At 52.2% G+C, this 18,923-nt stretch overlaps 8 protein-coding genes across 8 annotated transcripts; 6 read left to right on the top strand and 2 right to left on the bottom strand.

The window, feature by feature from the left end:
* Nucleotides 1–62: 62 nt before the first annotated feature.
* On the bottom strand, nt 63–1,036 carry BDV17DRAFT_252443 (uncharacterized protein). The gene has a single exon (XM_073756552.1). The coding sequence runs from the start codon at nt 1,021–1,023 to the stop codon at nt 730–732; it is 294 nt and encodes a 97-aa protein (XP_073619755.1). The 5' UTR covers nt 1,024–1,036; the 3' UTR covers nt 63–729.
* A 774-nt stretch (nt 1,037–1,810) lies between these two features.
* Nucleotides 1,811–2,569, top strand: BDV17DRAFT_252442 (uncharacterized protein; the record flags this gene model as incomplete). Its single annotated transcript, XM_073756551.1, has 2 exons — nt 1,811–1,884; nt 1,931–2,569. Exon 2 carries the CDS (start codon nt 1,949–1,951, stop codon nt 2,564–2,566), a length of 618 nt encoding a protein of 205 aa, XP_073619754.1. The 5' UTR covers nt 1,811–1,884; nt 1,931–1,948.
* Nucleotides 2,570–2,965: 396 nt separating this feature from the next.
* On the top strand, nt 2,966–6,384 carry BDV17DRAFT_252441 (DDHD family phospholipase). The gene is made up of 4 exons (XM_073756550.1): nt 2,966–4,221; nt 4,268–5,543; nt 5,594–5,731; nt 5,780–6,384. The coding sequence occupies exons 1-4, from the start codon at nt 3,241–3,243 to the stop codon at nt 6,235–6,237; spliced, it is 2,853 nt and encodes a 950-aa protein (XP_073619753.1). The 5' UTR covers nt 2,966–3,240; the 3' UTR covers nt 6,238–6,384.
* Nucleotides 6,385–6,856: 472 nt separating this feature from the next.
* On the top strand, nt 6,857–7,465 carry BDV17DRAFT_287290 (PaaI family thioesterase; the record flags this gene model as incomplete). Its single annotated transcript, XM_073761135.1, has 1 exon — nt 6,857–7,465. One exon carries the CDS (start codon nt 6,857–6,859, stop codon nt 7,463–7,465), a length of 609 nt encoding a protein of 202 aa, XP_073619752.1.
* Nucleotides 7,466–7,504: 39 nt separating this feature from the next.
* Nucleotides 7,505–8,761, bottom strand: BDV17DRAFT_252430 (H(+)-transporting V0 sector ATPase subunit c''). Its single transcript, XM_073756549.1, has 5 exons — nt 8,573–8,761; nt 8,487–8,521; nt 8,342–8,433; nt 7,973–8,281; nt 7,505–7,919 (listed from the first exon to the last, which is right to left on the bottom strand). Exons 1-5 carry the CDS (start codon nt 8,628–8,630, stop codon nt 7,805–7,807), a joined length of 609 nt encoding a protein of 202 aa, XP_073619751.1. The 5' UTR covers nt 8,631–8,761; the 3' UTR covers nt 7,505–7,804.
* An 8-nt stretch (nt 8,762–8,769) lies between these two features.
* Nucleotides 8,770–10,226, top strand: BDV17DRAFT_143618 (Rab family GTPase YPT6). The gene is made up of 5 exons (XM_073754340.1): nt 8,770–9,184; nt 9,241–9,266; nt 9,327–9,415; nt 9,511–9,913; nt 9,964–10,226. The coding sequence occupies exons 1-5, from the start codon at nt 9,132–9,134 to the stop codon at nt 10,020–10,022; spliced, it is 630 nt and encodes a 209-aa protein (XP_073619750.1). The 5' UTR covers nt 8,770–9,131; the 3' UTR covers nt 10,023–10,226.
* A 999-nt stretch (nt 10,227–11,225) lies between these two features.
* Nucleotides 11,226–12,203, top strand: BDV17DRAFT_287287 (inositol phosphorylceramide synthase regulatory subunit KEI1; the record flags this gene model as incomplete). The annotated part of the gene is made up of 1 exon (XM_073761134.1): nt 11,226–12,203. The coding sequence occupies one exon, from the start codon at nt 11,226–11,228 to the stop codon at nt 12,201–12,203; it is 978 nt and encodes a 325-aa protein (XP_073619749.1).
* A 572-nt stretch (nt 12,204–12,775) lies between these two features.
* BDV17DRAFT_252419 (sulfite reductase (NADPH) subunit beta) lies at nt 12,776–18,187 on the top strand. Its single transcript, XM_073756548.1, has 3 exons — nt 12,776–13,225; nt 13,331–13,470; nt 13,521–18,187. Exons 1-3 carry the CDS (start codon nt 13,195–13,197, stop codon nt 17,919–17,921), a joined length of 4,572 nt encoding a protein of 1,523 aa, XP_073619748.1. The 5' UTR covers nt 12,776–13,194; the 3' UTR covers nt 17,922–18,187.
* Nucleotides 18,188–18,923: the final 736 nt, after the last annotated feature.

Below are 18,923 nucleotides of genomic sequence, written 5' to 3'. Positions count from 1 at the left end.
TCCAGCTGTGTTGGCCTCCAGGCTGCAAACATTCTACACTGAGCCGAGGGCTGCTGACCACCGGCCATCCTGCTTCAGCAAGCCACCAGGGGCATTGATCCGAGTTCAACAATTGTTCAGTTCAATGGCTGGCTGAGTCTATCGAAAGCTGGACTTCGCAGGCAGAGACCGGAAATCCCGCACATACTCTGGATAACCTCACTTCATCTTCCGTGCCTGACATCCCGCCAAGATTTTCGAGACTTTCTAAGTTACCGTGCTCCACCGCCGTCCCTGGTCGTAGCTGTGGTGGAACCCCATGCCGCATATCCGTCATCCCTGGTATCAGTCCCAGCTTCAGGCACTTGATATAAACCTGCTAATGTCCAATCCGCGGGCACTCGGTCACGGCTGTTTACCAGATCTGAAGTACAACACCGATACCGTCTTGGTTTCCGTGCCGCCGATGTAGGATCCAGGTATTTTCCACAGATCGCGTAGGGTATTGCATTCGGCTGTGACGTTTACGCAGCATTGTAGGATTAGACCGCGCTCATACCCACTAGGATGGAGATCATAGCTGATCGGGTCCCTAGTGCATCTCGTCTACTTAGATACCTACCTACCTTGTCTACGGCATATCGAGTTGAATACCTCGTCGCCTTATGGGCGTTAACTCTCATTGTTACTGCTCTGGATCTAAACAGGGCAGAGCTCCTCCGGGCGATTATCGGTGTTACTTCATAGGCCTCAATACTCGATAGGCAACAGAGAGTGGAAACAATCAGCAATGAAACAATGGCTTGGTCTGTTATTCTGATTCCCATTGTCTATTAATCCTATTGTTTCATTAACCTTGAATAGCGTGGTCCTTAAATAGCGTGGTTGAGAGAGAATAGAAAAGGTCCCTGATCCCCCTTTCCTGGCTGACTGCGTGGATATTCGTCTCAACACTCCACCCACTACCCTGCAGCAGAACAAGAGAAGCATCAATGACGGATTCACAAAGCTACTGTTATGAATGGCTTCTTCAATATCATCCATCAACAATAGCTATACGCGTATGGACGGGTTCACGTAGAATAGCTGGAACGACAGATAAAGCAACATAGATTCGTCCTCTCCGTATACCAGATCTTCGTCTGAGCTTCAGCTTCTTTCTCCGTCTTCGTTTAAGATCTCTCGTGTCTACCATTCTCAAGTATCAAGATCGAATTGCACCGTCAAGTAATCCGACCAAGCCCTACTCTACACCAAGATGACTCCCAAGACTTGCGAAGTCCCCATCATGCTCGATCTCGAATAAGTACAGCCATAGACGGCGCAATGCAGTGCTAACGGAGAAGCAGAGGCCTCACCTACGAGGATATCGTCAAGCTGAACCCCTTCTACGAGTACAAGACCTTCTGGGACGACCCTCGCGATGGATCGGATAACTCCCTTTGCATGGGTGGCTTGTCGAGTTCCACCTCGCTTCCGTCGATGGCCTCTGGCTTCGATTTTCCTTCTCCACCAATGGACATTGCTACATCTCCCTCGTTCCGTGCCGATACTTCATGCCCTCAGAGCCCAAATGTCACCTTTCACAACGGCGGTCAATGCAAACCTACCTACGACCAACAGTATGGCCTCGAGTCAAGCCAGATTGCAATCGTTGATGGCGACGAATGCCTGAGACGGCCTTTGTCTCCTGTGCGTGAGTGCACTGAGGATGAGTACTCCGGCGTGGCCATTGATCTGGTCGATCGTGCCCTTGGCAACGTGAGGTCTTCCCGCAAACAGCTATTCGGTGCAGGTGGCTGGCTTGGCTCTACCGCGGAGTTGGAGGCACCGTTGCCCAAGGAGCCAAAGGACAAGAGAGTGATAGGTCTCGGAAAGAAGCTCAAGCAGCAGGTTGAAGGAATTGTAAGTCGAACTCCCTTCTCCTTCCAGACCAGCTCTAACGTGCTAGGCTGTTGATGCCGTCGATATGGTCAAACCACACCCAGTCCCATTCTATGGCCCGCGTCAGTCGAAAGTCTTGCCCTCGTCAACGGTTGCCATCTCGCTGGATCCCACAGTCCAAGCCAAACTCTACTCGGATATGGAAGTCATGATTCGTACCAGCGCCAATCGCTTCCTTGTCGAGCAATACGAGGGTGGCCGCATCTCCAAAGAGTCCATCAGAAAAGTCAACAACTTTTGGGGTTCCAAAAACCGACCAGACGTGGTGGAGTTCCAGTTCGACCAAGCCACCCAGCGCCAGCTAATCCTGTCAAACATTCGAACACTGCATTTCAATGGGGAAAGCTCAACCAACCCAGTGGCTCTTCACTCGAATCTCCAGAGCTGGAAGACCGTCGTCAAGGAGATGAGCGTCCGCACCTTCTGTGCTCCTGACAGCGCCATCCGCAAGCACATGCGCGACATCCAGAAGCTGCTCGATATGCTGGGTGCGCCAATTACCACTTTTCTCGTCTTCGAAGAGCTGCAACTGCGGACACTATTTCTTATGAAGGAGCAGCGGGCGAGGAATTATCTTACTGGCGGTGGGCGGAGCATGTCATCGCGAAGCATGTCGCCGCGGACGAGCTACTCTTCGCACTAAGACCCTGTTTCTTCTGGCGTTTCTTCACTTCAACTTCATCTTGTATATTTTACAATGTGTTATTGGCGGATCATATTTTATGAATACCCAACATTGCTTCTCGTTAGTCCTCGGTAGTCCTCGGCTTTTGTTCTGCTATCCTTCGCAACAGGAAGTGCATTTTCTCACTACTTTCGTCCATGGCCACTTCAATATATTTTTCACCTGCTTGCCATCATTTTTGATCGTAGATCGTAGTAAGAGACTGTAGTCTTGTGGGTCGTAGATTTAGTAAATAAGCGGTGTCGTGGAGTGTGCGGGAAAAGAGGGACCTTTATTTATTTGGCCATGGCCGTGCGACGTCATCGGCTCACGGGCTGATCAACAAAGGTACAAGCCAGCCTCAACAACCTTCCAACCTTTCGAGTTCTCCCAGGTTACAAGTGACTGAGCTCTGCGGCTTGATTTTGATGAATCATCTCTCCTATCTGGTTATTTCCAGCTTCATGGACGCTGCTCTTGATGTCACCCCTCGCTAAACACTCGGCTAGTCCTTGCCAGGACTGAAGGCTGCAGCCAATCCTTCGAGCTCTGTGATAACCACGATGAGTGTCTTACGCGACTGACCGCTTCAGCTATTTTTCCTTATAGCCCTCCCTCTTAATCCTTGAGAGAATACCCTCGCAAACTCGACCATGGCTGGCCCTCGACATACCTACGGACCGACATGCCTCCTCGCCGATGACGACCCGAATCCTTCCACCTGGCACACGTCGATTCAGCCTCCTCCTCCCCGACCTCAGTTCTTCTACGTCTCCTCTTTGCCGATAGACGACCCTTTGAGTTCGCTCCCACCTCCCGCCAGCGGTCAGGCCGTGGACGCTAGAGTACCGCCGCAGCCATTTTCCGTGAGAGACAACATCGCGCTTGAGGAGGCCTGGCTGTCGATAAAGCGGGGAAATAAGCTCAAGAAGGCCAGAAAGGCCAAGGCTCGCCATGTCGATGCTGCGGACACAAAAAGTGGGATAGACGTTCCCGGGAGGAGGCCAGTGACAACGGAGGGCCAAGCAGGTAGCCGTGGGAGAACGGGCCTGAGCGGCGGCTCAATCAAGCCACGCGCTGGTACTCTGCCTAGTTCATATACACAAACGCTACCACAGAGACCTGCATCTGGGCCTAATGAAGGTCAAGGCCGAGCGGACAAAGATGGTGGATCTAAAGACAGCAGTCTTGGAGAGGGCATCTCAATAGCCAGCCCCCTCTATCGCAAGAGAGAGATATCCCCGCCCGTCAACGCGAAGAGTTTCAGGCGAAAGCTCAGCGGATCACGGACCGAAGATAACCTTGAAGAAGGAAGCGCGAGTCCTCAGGGTCAATATTCCCGCGATGCGAGCATTAGTGGATCACCGTTCGCAAGAGCTCCTCCTACCCAACCATCCAGCCCTTTATCGCGGTCCATCGACTGGGACGGGGGTCAGGAGCTGCATCATGAGCACCAAACAGCCAGTTCAAGCTATACTGCATCGAAACCTTCTGGACTCAGAACAAGCATTTACCAGGAGGAGTCGCTGGATGACTCTAAGGTCACTGACGCCGATGCAGACGAAGATGATGCCCGCACGAAAATCCCCGTAGGCGTGTCTCGACTCCACCTGGTGGAGCTACCAGATCTAAAGGTACTTTTGCATCCGATCTTGATCTATAAATACTTATTTGTCGTAGATGAAACCGATCTATTGGAGCCCACTTCACGATATATCCAATGTCCTTCGTGCAACATGGTTCTACAAGAACACGATGCTGCCGGTAGAAACCGAACTGGCCAACAAACTGGAGGAGGGCTACGCTTATCTCAAACCATGGACCGAAACATGGCAAGACGAATTAAACAGCTGTGTGGAAAACGGGGCAGACGCTGAGATGAAGATCGTGCATAGGTTATGGCCTAGAGAAGACGAAGTGCATTTAGGTGCTGCCGCTGATGCCGAAGCGGAAGCCGGAGAAGTTGGGGCAAATTATGCTGATAATTGGGCTTCGGGTGGTTCGCCTGCGCATGCTGCAGCTGTTAAGCCTTACATGACCTCCAGTGTCATCTTTGCCGATGGAAAGAATGCGCAGATACTTCGCCCCAGCTTGCTACCGTCAGTGTCGAGAGGGAGGAGACCTCTCAGCCTCATACGGAAAGGGCGCCAAATCGGTATACCCGTTATTCGTGGTTTCAGTCGGCGTGCCTGGGAGCATCTACATCCATCCAAACCTAGTCCCGTAGACGTACGGAATTACCTTCGCGGAACCCACGACAAAACAATGAGACCTGGTAGGAGCGGCGAAATCTGCTATGCCTGTGCGATGGAGGAGTCAAGACCTACACCAACAGACCTCATCTTCGTCATACACGGTATTGGACAGAAACTCTCGGAGCGCATGGAGAGCTTTCATTTCACGCACGCCATCAACGCATTTCGGAGACAGGTCAATGTCGAGCTTAACAGCGAAGAAGTATGGCCGCATGTGCGAGACGGCCATAGTGGCATCATGGTGCTGCCCATCAACTGGCGCTCAACCTTGTCATTGGAAGACGCCCATCTCGAGTCTCAGGTGACAGGTGACCCAGCTTCAAACCATTTCACGTTGAAAGACATCACTCCAGAGACGATACCTGCTGTTCGATCCCTGATCAGCGATGTTATTCTCGACATTCCTTATTATCTGTCACACCACAAACCCAAGATGATACAAGCCGTCGTCAAAGAGGCCAACCGGGTCTTCCGTCTTTGGTGCAAGAACAATCCTGGTTTCCAACAGAATGGTCGTGTTCATTTGCTTGCTCACTCGCTCGGTAGCGCAATGGCAGTCGACATTCTCAGTCATCAGCCGACAAAAATCCCCGACTTTGATTTTTCCAACGTCAACACTCGCCCAGACATTTTCGAGTTCGACACGAAGAACCTGTTCATCTGCGGTAGCCCGGTGGGCTTATTCTTGTTTATCAACAAAGGCGCGTACAAGATATTGCAGAAAATTTGCGCCAGGGCTAACACTCGGTAGCAAATCTCTCTCCCCGTAAGGGCCGCGATAAACCAGGTTCCAACGGCGACGACCGACTCCGCGGCGTAGCAGGTGAGGTCGACGAGTATGGCTGCCTGGCCATAGACAATCTCTACAACATCATGCACACAACAGACCGTAAGTCAACGCACTATCCCAATACTTCTCCCCTCACTAACCGCCTAGCCATCGCCTACCGCGTCAACGCCGCAGTCGACAGCGACCTTGCCAACTCTCTCAAGCCCGCCGCGATCCCCGGTTCCGCCGCCTCCATCTGGCGCTCACTCGGCTCAACCTTCCGCTGGAACACGTCCGCCATTTCGGCCCCCGAGCGCCCCTCACTAATCGCAAAGCTACCATCAAACGTCGAAATGGAAACGCACGATTTCACCCGCGAGGAGATTGCGGAGAAGCGAATGCTCCTTCTCAATGATAACGGGCAGGTCGATTACTTCCTGTCTGGTGGCGGGGGAGCATTGAATATTCAGTATTTGAATATGCTTAGTGCGCATAGTAGTTATTGGACGCTTACGGACTTTGTTCGCTTTTTGGTTATTGAAATTGCGAGGAAGCAGAGTCGCGATGGTGTACTTCCGGCTTTGAGGGCGGAGAAGAAGAAGGGGTGGAAGTATCATAAGAGGTGATTTAGAGTGGCGGATGTGGTGCTTTGATACTCATTTTGATGTAGATATGAATATGTTTTGATGATAGATATACCCGTTTGGGACATGGTTGGCTACATTCACCCTGATTTCAATCGCAAATATAACAGCACTCTAACAGTTTTAGAATTATCCCTGTCCCCTATCTCTGTTTTGAATATCAAGGAAGAGGTAAATTAGCTGTAGTTTAACTCACCAATCTCGGGTTCTATAAACGTCTTGGTGCATTCCGGCGGACCGGTCGAGATGCCTCGGCTGCCGTCGGTATAGAATGCGACGAGAGGGGAATCAACGATAATCGAATATATTCAGTGGCGATCCTCCTAGCATAACCGATACTCTAACTACTTCATTCTATGAATTATCAAGTCTTATTTGCGTTACATGCTACCGAGAAATTTGCCATGGTCAAGTCATAGCATAGATCGTCTCCTGCACCGCCGATATCTTTTCCACCCTAGCTGGCAAATGTATACAACAGTCCGGATATCAACAACGCTTCCCCCAAAACAATCAACTACACGCCTTACATCCTCAACACACTAATCCAATACAAACAATCAAACGGCTAAGCGGTGTAAACCTTTCAACCCCATAAAAAATGATATCCGATTCCGAACCCGACATCCCACCAATATTCCTCAACAACCCCCTCACATCCTCCCTCCTAACAACGACACCAAAATACACCCTCCACACAAGAACAACCCCAACAAGCACAAAAATTCCGAACCCTTTCTTCAATTTCACCCTTAATTCCAATTCCCACTCTACCACTTCCTCATCCTTCCCGTCAGCTGGGGCGGTATACACAACCCTCTTCCTCTCCCGCCCCCACCCCATCCCAGAGGGCCACTTACTACTACACATCGGCCCCGGTATAACAGGCCAAGACGGGATCGCGCATGGTGGGTTCCTGGCGACGGTTATGGACGAGGTTTGCGGAAACCTTATCGCTGCGGAGGGGGTTGATGCGGGGTTGGGGATGTTTACGGCTCGGTTGGATGTTAGGTACTTGAGGCCTGCTTTTGTGCGAGAGGACTTAGGAACAGGGGAGGGGAACGGGGTTGTGATTGTTGCGACGGCGAGGGTGGAGAGGGTTGAGGGGAGGAAGGTTTTTGTGGCTGGGGAGATTCGGGATGCGTTGGGGGAGGTGTGTACGAGTGCGGAGGCGGTTTTTGTGAAGAAGCAGCCTCAAGCTGCATTATGATTGGATTAAATTGGAATAGAGGCGAGGCTGGCACTGGTGTTGGTGTCTGTTTCACTATATTTGGGAATGTTCATTGGTCTATGATAAATAGAAACGTCCATGTCAATTATTTCCGGCGCCTGTACTGTACATCATGACCATCCGGGCTCGTCATCTGAACCAAGATGACCTATCCATGAAACTCAAGCAGACAAAAAGTCAACAGCCGAATTCGACCCATACGCCTCAATGCGCTATATAAGAGGACAAGATGAAGCCAAGAAATGAGGTAGGAGAAGTCGTAGATGAGATGCTTTCGGCCGACATAAGGCTCTTCTCGCAGAGAAGACCCAAGTCGTCTTACGAGGACGCAACGCCAAAGTCGTTGGCTTTTCCTTGGACTAAGAGACCGACAATAAGACCAAACAATCCTAGGACTGAACTGAAAATTTCGACGACGAGGATCTTGACGAACCTGCCAAACCGTTAGTTGTTTGCTAGAGTAAAAGAAGTGGGCGGGAGACATACAAACTGGGGTCCGCGGCATCGGCAAGAGCTGCACCGCTACCGTTGATACCAACAGAGATACCGCAAATCAAATTGCACATGCCAACAGTGATTCCTCCCCAGAACAGCGCATAGCCGGTATAGTAACTGCTCGCGGAGTAGATTTCATCGCCGGTTGCGAGGTTGAGCTTGGAGGAAAAGACAATGGCCATGATGACACCGTAGATAGCGACGACTTCGCAGAAAATGATGGAGATCAAGTTCTTGGTTCGGATTCTGGGAGCCTTGACACCTCCGCCGACGATGGATGAGCCCGTTAGGAAGATACCCCTGAAGCGGCTCTGTTAGTGACTCAACCACTAGATAATCGCCCCATTGTGTGTAGCATACCAGGCGGCACCGACGACTGATAACCCAATGCATAGAGCAATACCGATGTTCGCCCAAACATACGGAGACACGGATTCGAGGAATTGGCCGACCTAGACTGGGTAAGCGGGGTTCTTGGGCGCGGAGTATCGAAAGCTGATCATACATTGAATGCTTCACCCTCTCCATGAAAGAGCATATCTAGTAGATATTAGCGTATGGCCGCCAGTCGCTCGCTCAGCGGCCACTTACACCCTCCGATGACCAGGAAAGCCACGGTTGCGAAACCGGCAGGATAGATGAGACCCATGACGACCGCCGATCTGGTAAACAACCGTAGACTGAAGGGTACCAAACCAAGCTGCAAGGTCTTAAGGAGCGTGATGGTGAGCTAAAAGGCGGCGGTTGACAGTTTGGCGGAGCTCTGATCTCTGGCAGCAGCCGGGCTGAGCAGGGAAGCATCAAGTCGTACGTGGGTGGAGATCGGGCCGCCTTTATTCCGCGGGGCGGCGAGGGCACCTTTGGCCGTGACACGGACCATGGCTCGCTATCAGAGTAGACTGGCCTGCCTGCCCGTTCCCCAGACCGTCTCATACTAGAGCTCCCTCTCAATAATTGATTCTCGACCTCTCGACACCTTGCACGCCGCCGGTTTGGTCGCAGCCTCTTCTAGGCTCCTTTGTATTATTTCTCTCCTCCTCTTCTTCCTTGTCCCGCTTTCTATGACCTTACGTCGTTTTTAATCTTTCCAACTCCTATTCCTCCCCCTCCACCGCCCGATCTCCCCTGATTCTACATTCGCCGTGTCGCCATGGCTTCAACATCCGCCGTAGGGTCGTATTCGAACCCATTGAAGAAGTTCAAGTACGTCGAATGGAGTGACTAGATAGTGTCTGGATGTGATGCTAACTCGAACCTAGGCTTGTCTTCCTCGGCGAGCAGAGCGGTACGCATACGCTCGGTCACTTGGTACACCAGGCGCATTGATTCTAATGTTTGCTTTCAGTGGGAAAGACGTCGTTGATCACTAGGTTCATGTACGACTCGTTTGACAACACATATCAGGCGACAATTGGAATTGACTTCTTGTCAAAGGTAAGCCGGACCCCGCCATTGTCTCAGGACAGAGGGATATCATCACTTTGTCTACAATACCTTTCTCATCGAAATGCTAAAAATTGTCGCGTTAGACTATGTACCTCGAAGACCGAACCGTACGACTTCAACTGTGGGATACGGCCGGCCAAGAGCGATTCCGATCCCTGATCCCTTCTTACATTCGCGACTCCAGCGTTGCTGTCGTTGTTTACGATATCTCAAATGCCAAGTCCTTCCAAAACACTCGAAAATGGATCGATGATGTGCGGGGTGAGCGCGGAAACGACGTGATTATTGTGCTAGTGGGCAACAAGACCGATTTGAGCGACAAGCGCGAGGTCACAACAGCGCAGGGTGAAGAGGAGGCGAAGAAGAACGGCTTGATGTTCATTGAGACTAGTGCAAAAGTTGGCCACAACGTCAAGCAGCTGTTCAGGCGGATAGCCCAAGCGCTGCCCGGCATGGATGGAGAAGCCAACAGGGGAGAAAGCCAGAGTTCGTCCACCGCAGCGTATATTGTGGATTGCTTGCTGACTGATTTATAGTGATTGACGTTAATATCCAACCTAAAGAGACCACGAGTAACGAAGGATGCGCCTGCTAAGCTTATCAGGCTCTACCTGCATGATTGTACCACCCACCTATGTCACCCCTGCCGCACCCGCCTGAAACTCAACAATGATGATGCTTGAGGTTGTCCATAATATCTGCCATTCTTAAGATGTACATTTTCCTTATTCATGAGTTGACTAGCGAGTCTAGATCAATGCCGTTTATGAATGGTTGCTTTCTCTTGTTATCGCCATTTGAGGCTTATTGGAGGGCGTTCTGCTTGTATCAGCATCTTCCTTGGTCTGTGTTCATCGTTAGTAACTTGGTTTCTTTCCTAGTTGGACTGCTGTACACTTCCTAAGGTCACATTGTATCACATTTACGCCGGAATTCGAGGCGCGTCAATGGGTAGAAACAGGCAGCATGATTACTAGAAAGCTGTGCCCTGTGCCTTTCTATCTTTGAGCAGCAGCAGCAGCTCTGCCGTTTAGCGGTTGATACTTGCCTCGCTCTTCATTACAAGTTTTCTGACTTAGAGAAAGGCCATGTCCCAAAAGTCAGCACCGATATGTGTATATCACAGGTCAAAATCACATTCCCATGACTCGGGATAAAACGATAATAATGACGACAGTCTTCACAGAGCACTGCCATGACTGGGCCCATGCTGTTATGAAAATCAGGTGGCTTGGTGAGGCGACCCACATATAGTGAGGCCATGCTTCAGGTAAACTGCTTCTTCTGGAAACGAATACGAATAAATGATTCAACCCTGCGCATGAGTTTGCAGACTGCTCAGACTAAAATAATACAGGGGCTCGCATATTCGAAACAAGTGAAGCAAAATAACGCCATACAGCAAGGTCGCAAGTACATGGACTGAGGTGTGACAAAATAAAAGGAAACGATCGCCCGGGGACGGAGACGTCGGAACGCCGCCCCTGGGTAAGCGCTGGCTATTGGGCTGACAACCTCAGCCTATTTTTCGTCCCCCAGCTCTCTCTTCTTTCATTGTTCTGCTACTGCTGCTGCTGCTGGCCTCGTCTCGCTCTCCTTTTATTCCAGCTCTCTAGAACCCAATCTTTCGATATCCCGCCTGGCGATATCCAAGATGGGGTTGCTTCCTCGTTTTCTCCGCATTCCGCGGCCACGGGTAAGTTCGTGTTCTTCATACCTCTTCCGTCAGCGGGATCGATCACTAACGGATTATTACCCCGGCGACGGGGGTTCGCAACAATAGACCTTCCTCTACGTTATGAGCTTGCAAACAGGCGCTTCGCTTATTACCTTATCGCTGTTGTTGAACAAAATTAGCGGTCTCTATGGCCTACTCGCTCTGTTGACCGGCTACCACCTCTCCCCCGTTCAGCTGTCCATGTACCTCTACTCTATCATTGCGCTCGTTCTCACTGTACTCCTCTTCCCTCACATTCGAAAGCAATCTCCGCTGCAATGTCTCGCTCTCGCCTGGTTATACGTCTTCGATAGTGCGATCAACGCTGCCTACACCGCGGCTTTCGGTGTGACATGGTTTTTGGTAATCGCCCAACATACCGACTCGGACGAGACTAGAAAGGCATCGGGCCCGGGAAGTGACACGATCGGTCAGACTGCGGGATTCACCGGCTCGGAGTACGATACTGCCAGGACGGCCAGGGGCGCGCGGAACGCGGACCAACTCGGCAATGCCGTCACTCAACCGGAGAGCTTCCAAAGCATCTTTTTCATCTGCGCACTTTGGAGCATTCGTCTGTACTTCGTTTTCGTTATGCTTGCCTTTGCCCGCCACGCGCTTCGACTATATGTTGCGATGCCCCGTCACACTCGACTACCCACCCACAGCCGCAACACCTCAGCCGCTAGCATGGCCAGCATGGCCAGCGTTCCCGATATCGATCGTGACCCATTCTCGCCCTATAGCCCCGATGGTCAAGGTTGGAGGGGGAAGCTGGGTCGTCTTATGATCAGTGTCGGCAAGAACTACTGGCTTGGAGAAGAGGACGATGGGAATGGAACCTGGGTCAACATGAGCCACCGATTCCGCTCTGGCCCCGAACGTAGCGATCTTCCTGGCCCCCTGGAGCGAGAGAGACGACGCCGATCCGGGACCGGACCACCTCAGCCTTCCCAGGCTGCCGTGCAAGCGGCCGCTTTGCAGCAGCCATCACACAAGCTGGCTCCGAGTAGCCCGGGATTGACAGTCAAGGTTCAAGATTGGGATGCACCTCGGTAATCAGCAATCCCTCTATTTAATTTCGATCTCGCTTTGGAAACGAAGTTCCCCTTTGAAGAAAACATGCCGACGACATGAAGCTCGCTCGTCGCGCTTCAGCATTTATCGCTACGTATACAGCATACTTGGTCTGCAATTTTGGTTTATATGCCCGTGACGATACACATAGCTTGGGTATGAGTCGGTTTGTGGACTGTGGCTGGAGATTCTGGACAGACTTATCCCGTCTCCTGTCCATGGACGCTACTCTTGGAAGGTGAGGGCGTTGGGGTTGGGCTTCATTGGGGGTTTTCCTGTGATATAAGGGCCACTCGCTGTCAGAGCATCCTAACTTGATTGCTCGGAACGATTTGATTTCCAGGGTTCCTGGCGTCAAGGACATGTATATTGACATGACTGATATGGGTTTGATTTTTCATTTGTACGGCGTTGGAAAGGTTCTATAATTGTGCCATATGGCTCTCGATATGTTTGCCAATAGAGATAGTCTGTATCTTATCAGATCGCTCTTTGCATTATTAGCCACGAGTTGTGCGGAATAAATCTCCAGAACTAAACGTGCGTATTCTCGGAGCGAATACCGCAGACCCGGCTGGCGTACTTTACGGCCGAGTCACGGGAACCCCGCACTTTACCCGATGGGGCATGTTTGTCTCAAAGACGCCAGGCTGTTTGCATCGATGTCGTGATCGGAGACCAATCAGTGATTCGTTGATCAAATCCCGATGGCGGAGAAAGGCTCAAAAAAGTCCCTTGGGATCCTCGCCCGCAGTTGGAGATTGACGAGATTGAGGAGAAAAGAGCTAACTTTCAAAAAATATTATACGCTGTGCTCTCCTCTTCTCTTCCTCCTCCCTTCACATCACCCCCCTCATTGACTTGACTCTCTGCACGGAATCACCGTATGCGGTGATATCCAACCCCTCCAACCCTACCTTCCTCCATATCCCACTGTCAGTCTCCACCCGCAGTGCAGCCGGCAATCGCCAATATGGCTCCCGTTTTGACTGCTGGAGAGGCCGGTATGACTCCTCCTGGGCTCTCTGCCCGCATACGATCATGGTCGTTATCATGATCATAATGTTTAGGTTTTGTGTGGTTGGATCAATTGACTAATTTGACGACAGTGGCGAGAATCGCCTACCAGGCCAGTGAAGTCGTCCTCTCCGTCCAACCCTCCCTCCAGGGCAATTCATGGTTCTCAGAGACCTTGAAAGGTCTGAAGACCACCGGTACTCGCAGCATCGTGCCGGAAGGTGTGCCAGAGGTAAGTAACTTAGCGCGGTACGTCTTGCTCTGGTCTAATCTTGTCCGCAGGTTGTCCCTGTCCGATACAATGAGGACCCTCTTCTCTCGGCATTCCACCCCTTAAAGAGCGGCAAATTAGTATCTGCTGTCACAAGCTCCTCTACTTTGCTCACATCCATCCCTCATCTCTACCGCCTGGCCAACTCTCCCGTCGTTATCCACGTCGCTCTGGAACCCTACCCCTTCCCCGACTACTCAGCCATCAGCTCCATCCGACAATGCGGCTTCACATTCGTCCACTCCGAGACTCTTCAGGAGGCTCAAGATATTGCGATGACGGCCCATGCTCTTGCTCGCAAGTCGGGTAAGGGTGTTATTCACTTCTTCGACCCCGCCAACTCGGTCAACGATGATGTCATTGAGCAAGAGAACCTACACACCTTCAAGTCACTCCTGGATTTGAGCGGAAGTGCTGTTTCGCACTCCGAGGGATCTGGTGTCGATACTCTCTACACAGACACAGGGCGCGTTGCCACGGTTTCTGAGGAGACTGTCGAAAGCCCTTCAGCCCCGGTTGAGGGAACCGCTACCCCTACCCAGCCTGCTCAAACGCCCTCCAGCCGCAGCGTAGCCAACTCGTCCGTCGGATCCTCAGAACGCGACAGCAGTGTCGACAGCCGCGCACCTAGCTCAGCCGCGACCACCGTGGATGGCTCCGTGCGCCCAGTCAGTGCTGCCGACATCTTTGGATGGACGAGCCAGATCTGGAAAGTTTTGTCCGAAGCCACCGGCCGCAACTACCGCGCGATTGAATACACCGGTCCTGCTGATGCTAAGCAAGCTATCTTCGTTTTCGGCTCCACCGGCGTGTTCGTTGACGTCCTCGGAAAGGAGGATGTTGGTGCTGAGCTCGCTAACATCGGATTGATCACTGCCCGCCTTTACCGTCCCTGGGTTGGCTCCGAGATCGCCAACTCCATTCCCCGGTCCGTTGAGAAAATCGCTGTTTTGGAGCAGGTCCGCAAGACCACGAGATGGGGTCCTTCGTTCATGGACCTTCTGTCGAGCCTGACTCCCGCTGCTGCCGGCGACCGCAGCCCGCAGATTGTTGGCTACAGACTCGGCTACGTTGAGCCTTCGACCGCCTCGCAGGCTCTTCGCGGGATCATCCAGAACTTGAGCTCTGATTCTCCTATTCAAAACCTCGAGATCGGCACCTCTAAGGGCCCCACCCTTCAGACTGCCGTTGAGCAGCCGCAGATCGAGAATGCGTACCTGAAGATCTTGAACCAGCTCTTCGGTGAGCGGTTATACCTTGCCAACCAGCTGGGTTCCAACGATGCCGGAATTTCATCTACCATCAAAGCAAGTCCCGAATACGGGTTCGGTTCGTTGATTGCCAGAAAGGAGCACCGTCAGCGCTTCATCCGTGAAGTGGAGGCCGCTTCCAAGTCTAGCACTTTCGCCACTGATGTGGTCAAGAAGTGGCTTGCCGACTGGGCTCTGAGTGCCACCGATGCCAGCAAGGCCAACAAGCTGGCCCCTGATGTCATTGCTCGTCTTACCAACGACGGTTCTTCTCTTTCCAAGCAGCTCTTGCAGACCAAGAAGCTTTTCTACAATGAGTCCCAGTGGCTGATTGGTTCCGACGCCTGGGCTTACGATCTTGGGAACTCTGGTGTTCACCATGTTCTGGCCTCTGGAGCGGACGTCAACATGCTCGTGATTGACTCTCAGCCCTACTCTGAGCGCACCGCGGCCGACCCTACCCGCCGCAAGAAGGATATCGGTCTGTACGCCATGAACTTTGGCAACGCCTACGTTGCCTCCGTTGCTGTGTACGGCTCTTACACTCAGGTTCTCCAGGCCATGGCCGAAGCCGAACAGTTCAAGGGACCGTCTATTGTCGTCGCCTACCTCCCGTACAACCAGGAAAACGATTCGGCCCTCACTGTTCTCCAGGAGACCAAGAAGGCTGTTGACCTCGGCTACTGGCCGTTGTACCGCTGGAACCCTGACAACGAGGAGAAGGGTGAGGCGAAGTTCGCTCTGGATTCGGACCGCATCAAGCGTGAGCTCGAAGAGTTCCTGCGTCGGGACAACCAGCTTTCTCAGCTCATGAACCGTCAACCTAAGTTCTCTTCGGTTCTTTCCGAGTCCTATGGTACTGAGGTCCGCTCGCTTCAGAAGCGCAAGGCTAAGGACTCTTACGAGAAGCTCTTGGAAGGTCTCTTCGGTGCTCCCTTGACCGTTCTCTTCGCTTCGGACGGCGGCAATGCCGCGACACTGGCGAAACGTCTTGCCAACCGTGGTCGTGCACGTGGATTGAAGTCTATGGTCATGGCTATGGAGGACTACCCTCTCGAAGACCTGCCCACAGAGGAGAACATTGTTTTCATCACTAGTACCGCTGGTCAGGGAGAGTTCCCGCAGAACGGCCGTCCCCTTTGGGAATTCGTCAAGAACTCCGGTGACCTCGATCTGTCTACCATTAACTACTCCGTTTTCGGTCTTGGTGACAGCCACTACTGGCCCCGTAAGGAGGACAAGATCTACTACAACAAACCGGCCAAGGATCTTGATGCCCGTGTTGCCTTCCTCGGTGGACGTAAGCTGGCGGACCTTGGTCTCGGTGATGACCAGGACCCAGATGCCTTCCAGACCGGTTACTCCGAGTGGGAGCCTCGCCTCTGGCAAGCGCTGGGTGTTGACAAAGTTGAGGGTCTCCCCGAGGAACCCGCTCCTTTGACCAATGAGGACATCAAGATCCAGTCGAACTATCTCCGTGGTACCATTGCCGAAGGTCTGCTTGACGAGAGCACTGGTGCTATCTCAGCCAGCGACCAGCAACTGACCAAGTTCCATGGTACCTACATGCAAGACGACCGTGATGTCCGTGATGAGCGCAAGGCCCAGGGTCTTGAGCCCGCCTACAGTTTCATGATTCGTTGCCGACTCCCTGGTGGTGTTGCCACCCCGTCGCAGTGGCTCCAGATGGATGCCATTAGCAGCTCCCACGGAAACGAAACCATGAAGCTCACCACCCGTCAAACCTTCCAGTTCCACGGTGTTATCAAGCGTAACCTCCGCGGTGCCATGCGTGCTATCAACAAGTCCTTGATGACCACCATTGCCGCTTGCGGTGATGTCAACCGTAACGTCATGTGCAGTTCTCTTCCTGAGCTCTCTTACTACCACCGCGAGGTGCACGCTGTGTCCAAGAAGATCAGTGACCACCTTCTCCCTTCGACAACTGCCTACCACGAGATCTGGCTTAAGGATGATGACGACAAGAAGGTCCAGGTTGCCGGTGATGCCGTTGTCGACCACGAGCCTTTGTACGGTCCCACTTACCTGCCCCGAAAGTTCAAGATTACCATTGCCATTCCTCCTCACAACGACACCGACGTCTACGCGCACGATATCGGTCTGATCGCCATCAAGGGTGCCGACGGTCACTTGGAGGGTTTCAACATTCTTGCCGGTGGTGGTATGGGTGCCACCCACAACAACAAGAAGACGTACCCCCAGACCGGCCGCATGTTCGGTTACGTGCCAGCCGACCAGGCCCACATCGTGTGCGAGAAGATCATGCTCGTCCAGCGCGACCACGGTGACCGCAAGAACCGCAAGCACGCCCGTCTCAAGTACACCATTGACGACATGGGCGTCGAGGCCTACAAGGAGAAGGTCGAGGCTCTCCTCCCCAACGGCCTGCGCTTCGCCGAGCCCCGCCCCTTCAAGTTTGCCTCCAACGTCGACACCTTCGGCTGGCAGAAGGACGAGAAGGGCCTAAACCACTTCACATTCTTCATCGAGAACGGTCGTATCGAGGACACCGCCGAGTTCCGCATGCGCACTGGTCTCCGTGAGCTCGCTGCCCTCGACAAGGGTGAGTTCCGCCTCACCGGTAACCAGCACCTTATCCTCTCCAACGTCGAGGACAAGGACCTGCCTCAAATCAAGGAGCTCATGGCCAAGTACAGGCTCGACAACACCTCCTTCAGCGGCCTCCGTCTCTCCTCCTCCGCCTGTGTTGCCTTCCCCACCTGCGGTCTCGCCATGGCCGAATCAGAGCGCTACTTACCCGTCCTGATCTCCAAGCTCGAGTCCACGCTCGAAGAGGCTGGTCTCGCCCGCGACAGCATCGTCATGCGTATGACCGGTTGTCCTAACGGTTGCGCCCGTCCTTGGCTTGCCGAGGTCGCTTTCGTCGGCAAGGCTTACGGCGCCTACAACATGTATCTTGGCGGTGGATACCACGGGCAGCGTCTGAACAAGCTCTATCGCTCTTCTATCAAGGAGGATGAGATCCTCGATATCATGAAGCCGTTGCTGAAGCGGTACGCTCTTGAGCGTAACACCGACGGCGAGGAGCCCGAGCGCTTCGGGGACTGGTTGATCCGTGCTGGTGTTATTAAGGCGACCACTGATGGAACGAACTTCCATGAAGGAGTAAGTTATTCTTAGCCCTAATCTCCTTGTTTGTTCAATCTAACATGTTTTCAGGTTGCCGAAGATGAGGAAGACGAGGAGTAGATGGTTGGATCTACTGCACATAGATAAAATTTTGTTACGGTTATACTTGCATATTTACGATTGTCATGTACCTTGCCATGTTGTTTAGACTATGGAATTCCCTGTTCGTTTTGATATGATCTGACTCGCTTGGATATACCATTGTGATGTTAAAATTCAAACTTTCTTCTAGTGAATACGAATTATGTTGGACATACTTATTATATTATATTTTCTATGATTTCGAGCAAAGTCTGGCGCTTAGGTTGTATGAAGTCCACCGCACCTAAGGTTTGGAGGTTGCGTGTCGAAGCTTCAACAATATATATGTCTGGTTCAGCCCTACTTTCGTAGCTGCACTAGTGTCGTAGTTGATGCAGATAGAGCCATGCCGCAGATTCAGTGCGCCGCCACTGCGCCAAAAAAGCTCTCAGTCGAACTTAATGGCTTTTATATTTCCCAATCGCGCTCGATCATACCGACGATGCAAAAGGTGGCAACTCAGGCACCTCTATCCCAAATGGGACGGCAATGCATGTATTGCTGAGTAATTGAAATATATGCCAGGGTTGTATGCAAGAGGCGGACAGTAACGCTCACTAGAAAGCGTAGGCGGTATGGAGCTCAAATCTTTCTGCCGCATGTTTTTATGACATTTCAGACAGAAAAGAACGAACATCTGCTTCCCGATCGCTAGATTAATATCGCGTACGCACCATCAAAATCTCAAATGACTTCCTCATAACAATTTCGTCTTCCTTTGAAATCCCCGACTCTGACATATTCAGCCACGCGCTGATACCCACACCAATAATGACGCTCACACCACGCACCTCACGAACCCCCACCCCCTCCCAGTCACACTCAAACGATGACTCCTCCTCCGACCCCGTAATCGCCTCCTACGACATCTACCTCACAAACTCCGACATAAGCCGGTACGTGCTGCAATAC

This window comes from Aspergillus undulatus, assembly GCF_047715775.1.
Source record: "Aspergillus undulatus strain CBS 261.88 unplaced genomic scaffold BDV17scaffold_4, whole genome shotgun sequence".
In the NCBI taxonomy this organism is placed as follows: domain Eukaryota; kingdom Fungi; phylum Ascomycota; class Eurotiomycetes; order Eurotiales; family Aspergillaceae; genus Aspergillus; species Aspergillus undulatus.
The sequence above is the reverse complement of the archived record's forward strand: the minus strand, read 5'-3'. Positions and strand labels throughout refer to the sequence as shown.